General features: G+C 40.0%; 1 protein-coding gene across 1 annotated transcript in view; it reads left to right on the forward strand.

The window, feature by feature from the left end:
- ACMSD (aminocarboxymuconate semialdehyde decarboxylase) overlaps nucleotides 1-3,762 on the forward strand; it is a gene marked incomplete in the record, with an annotated part of 65,846 nt that overhangs the window by 37,153 nt on the left and 24,931 nt on the right. Inside the window, 2 exon segments of the mRNA XM_027768771.1 lie at nucleotides 1-91; nucleotides 1,485-1,657. Of these exon segments, the coding sequence (XP_027624572.1) occupies nucleotides 1-91; nucleotides 1,485-1,657 (264 nt within the window).

Genomic DNA, 3,762 nt, shown 5'->3' on the forward strand with positions numbered 1-3,762 from the left:
CCGACAGAGACCACCATAGCCATTTGCTCCATGATCATGGGGGGCGTATTTGAGAAATTTCCTAAACTGAAAGTATGTTTTGCACATGGAGGTAAGACCCTGTCTGTGCTAGTCTGCTTGAGCTACCATTCCAAAACGCCACAGACTGGGTGACTTAAACAACAGAAATTAATTTTCCCACAGTTCTAGAGATTAGATATCCAAAACAAGGGTTGGTTTCTAGTGAGGGCTCTCTTCCTAACTTGCAGATGACCACTTTGTCGCTGCAACCTCACACAGCCCTTCTTCTGTGCATTCATGAGGCAGGGTGCGAGGAGGGCAGAAGAGGGAGAGAGTAAGTTCTTTTGTCGCTGCAACCTCACACAGCCCTTCTGTGCATTCATGAGGCAGGGTGTGAGGAGGGCAGAAGAGGGAGAGAGTAAGTTCTATGTCTCTTCCTCTTCTTAAGAGCATCAGTCCTGAGCCAGTACTATAGCCCAGTGGTTAAGGGAGCCGGATCCCACATGGCCAACTGCAGTTCAAATCCTAGCCCTAGAGGCTTATAAACATGCTGGGTGCAGTTGTGTGAGTGCCCTAAATCCTGACAAGATGGAAAAATGAAAGTGAAAGGAATGCAGGGTGATCATGCCCCATTGGGAGTTGCTTTCTTCCTCTCAATACTGTATCTCTCTGTCTCACTCTGGCAAGCACACGTGCCCCCCGGCAATTAAAACAGTTTTAAAACTTCAGTCCTATTTGATCGGTGCTCCATCTCATGACTATATCTAATATTAATTACCTCCTTAAAGACCCATCTCCAAATACACATATGGGGTTAGAGCTTCAACATATGAATGTTGGAGGGGTAAATTCAGTCCATAACATTTCTCCAGCAATCATTCTAGTCAAATGATGGTTGGGGGAACCAAAGTTCCACTTCTGGATTTATAATAGTCCCTACAATAATTTATAAATAGATCTATTTCATTCATCTTCATAGCCTGCCTGGCCCCTGTAGATAACTGAAGTGATAACTCTTGGACACACACACACGGACTTCTACATGTTGTTCTCTAACCTGCTTTTCCTTCTCAACAGCAGAGAGAAGACATCTTCCAAGTCAATAAATACAGAGCTCCAGCATTCTTAATGGCTTTACAAATGGCATTATATTTTATGCTATGCTATCATGAATTAGGTATTCTCCCCACTGATAGGTTGTCTCCATATTTTGCTACGATATTATAACCACACTGTATTTGAAAATTTTGACCAATATCTTTACATTCTTATCACTGCTTCTTAGGATAAATTTCTCCAAACTGACTTTCTAGAGGACTTCACGTCATTTCTTCTGGGTTATCTCCCAGCATGTGAAACTCAATAGGTCCTTTGTAAATATGACTAATCAGCTGGGCTACAGTAACTTCTCCCTGCATGTAATATCAGGACAAAAAGAAATCTTTTGCGAACAGCAGTCTCTCAGTAATGTCTTTTACTTGCAGGTGGTACCTTCCCCTTCACAGTGGGAAGAATCTCCCATGGATTCAGCGTGCGCCCAGATCTGTGTGCCCAGGACAATACAATTAACCCAAAGAAATACCTTGGTTCTTTTTACACAGACTCCTTGGTTCATGATCCCCTGTCCCTCAAGTTGTTAATTGACGTCATAGGAAAGGTAAGCCTAGTCTGCCACTTGGGTGACTTATTGGGAACAGAATATTGGATCAGAAGTGAGTTAATTGGCCTCTCTCCAAAAAAGGAAGGGGTTGGGGGAGGCATTTTAGAAGGGAGAAGGACAGTAAAACCTAGGACTAGCTTTGCTTGTATGCGGGATACTCCCTAACCTCCCTCAACATAAAGCAGGTATCACTAGAAATCCATTACAGCTGCCACAGAAATCTCAGATAATCCACATGGCTTTTCTCCCCGATCAGCTGCATTTCCTTAGGGATATCTCCAGAGCATCCAGAAGGACATGTGACAATGTGGTAAACAGGATAGAGTTCTGAAGTCAAACTGACCTGGTTTAAAAATCCTGGCTCTACCTCTTCTTTCTAGTTGAGTCAATCATTAACATACCTGACCTCATCCACTAAATGGAGAAAATTGAAACATTAAAGAGGGAGAAAATGCAAGGCTAGAAAAATGGCATTGGACAGGAAGTTAGGGGAAGATGACGACAGGTCTTGCATACTATGCCCTGAAATTTATTCCTACAATAAGATGACCTTCATTTTGAAAACCGTTCTCTCATGTGGTCAAAAGACCAGCAGCATAAACCCCAAAAAGAAAAGATCTTCCCTTCGTTATGGTGTGCTATCAAATCTCCCGGTTGTGATACCTCTACCTATAAGTATTCTTTGAAAATGATAACTCAGCAAGCTCAACAATGTCGTGGGGGAAAGGCCAGTGTAAACTAGTGAAAAGTCTAAAATATTTCAATTCCATTTTATTACTTATAGATATCTATATATATTTTCCCAAGGATAAAATCTCTAGGTGGTTTCCAAGAGTAAATGGACATATTTAAAGACTGCAATATGGTGCTTGGATTGAGAGTAGACTCTAAGGTTTTAAAAATATTGTTTAGAAGAAGAGACCCATTTTTTGAAAGTTGCAAGTAGCGTTCCTTCTCCAGAATGCATAGACATTTCATCTCACTTTAACACTGTTTCTCTGGTTTGAGAAAATCACTAAACTATCAACATTAAATATTCTAGTTTGGTAGTAAATTATGTGTGTGTCTCTGAGTCTACCTTCTGTGTTGTTCCTGTGGAAGTGTACGATGAGCAGTTGGTTGTAATTGTTGGTTGTCTGGTTTACATGAGGAAGTGTGTAAGCAGAAAACTGCAAACAGGAGAAGTTGAAAGAGCTCTCAACTTTGAGCAACAGAAAAAGATGGAAAGTAGTGTAGATTTGGGGAAATAGTCATTCTCATTGTTTCCTAACAAGTCTAGTCCCCCCTGGTATTCTTGGAAAAGACAGTAGCATGAGAAAATACCGTTAGTAAATACAAAGTCCATCTTTTGAAGGTACCACCAACAGTGAGGGATACTATCAGCATTTTCAAATTGCAAATGCATTGTCCAGGAAGCTAAAAAGAAGAGTAAGAATATGACAGGTGTCACATAATAATCAGTAGACAAACCAGTTGGAGAGCACATGTGAGTGCCGCCTTACTAGGGAGCCCAGCAAAACTCAAGAGGCACTTGGCAGAGTTAATGGTACTGAAATCTTGCATTCACACTGTGAAGGTCTGAGCTATTATAATTTGGGCATCAAAAGCAAATGTGACCTCATTTTATATGACCTCATAGGCTGCTGAATTCAGGACATAGAAGCAGTATATATAAATAATGTAGGATTCTCTTTTAAAATATTAATGCTTCCTCATTCCAGTTATATTCACATTAGCAAATAATCTTTCAGAAACAATCCCCAAATCAGAATGGCTAAGGAAGGCCCTAGCAGGACATCTGGACCAGAGCAGCCTGTCTCAACTGGAGCAAGAGAAAAGGCTTTGGCAGAAGGTCTCTAGGAAATATTAAGTAGAACTGATGAATTATTTGGTGTGTTTCAGAGTTGGAAACAATTATTGCCAGACAGTGAAAAGATATGATAATACACTAGGAACAAAAATAGAAAATTAAGCAAACAAAAAAAAAAAAGAGGAAATAATTAACTCCAAGTAATACACTAGGAACAAAAAGACAATACATAATAGAAAATTAAGCAAACAAACAAAAAAGAAAAGAGGAAATAATTAACTCCAAAAAAACA

The sequence above is a fragment of the Tupaia chinensis genome, unplaced genomic scaffold (genome assembly GCF_000334495.1).
Source record: "Tupaia chinensis unplaced genomic scaffold, TupChi_1.0 Scaffold147433_1, whole genome shotgun sequence".
Taxonomy (NCBI): domain Eukaryota; kingdom Metazoa; phylum Chordata; class Mammalia; order Scandentia; family Tupaiidae; genus Tupaia; species Tupaia belangeri.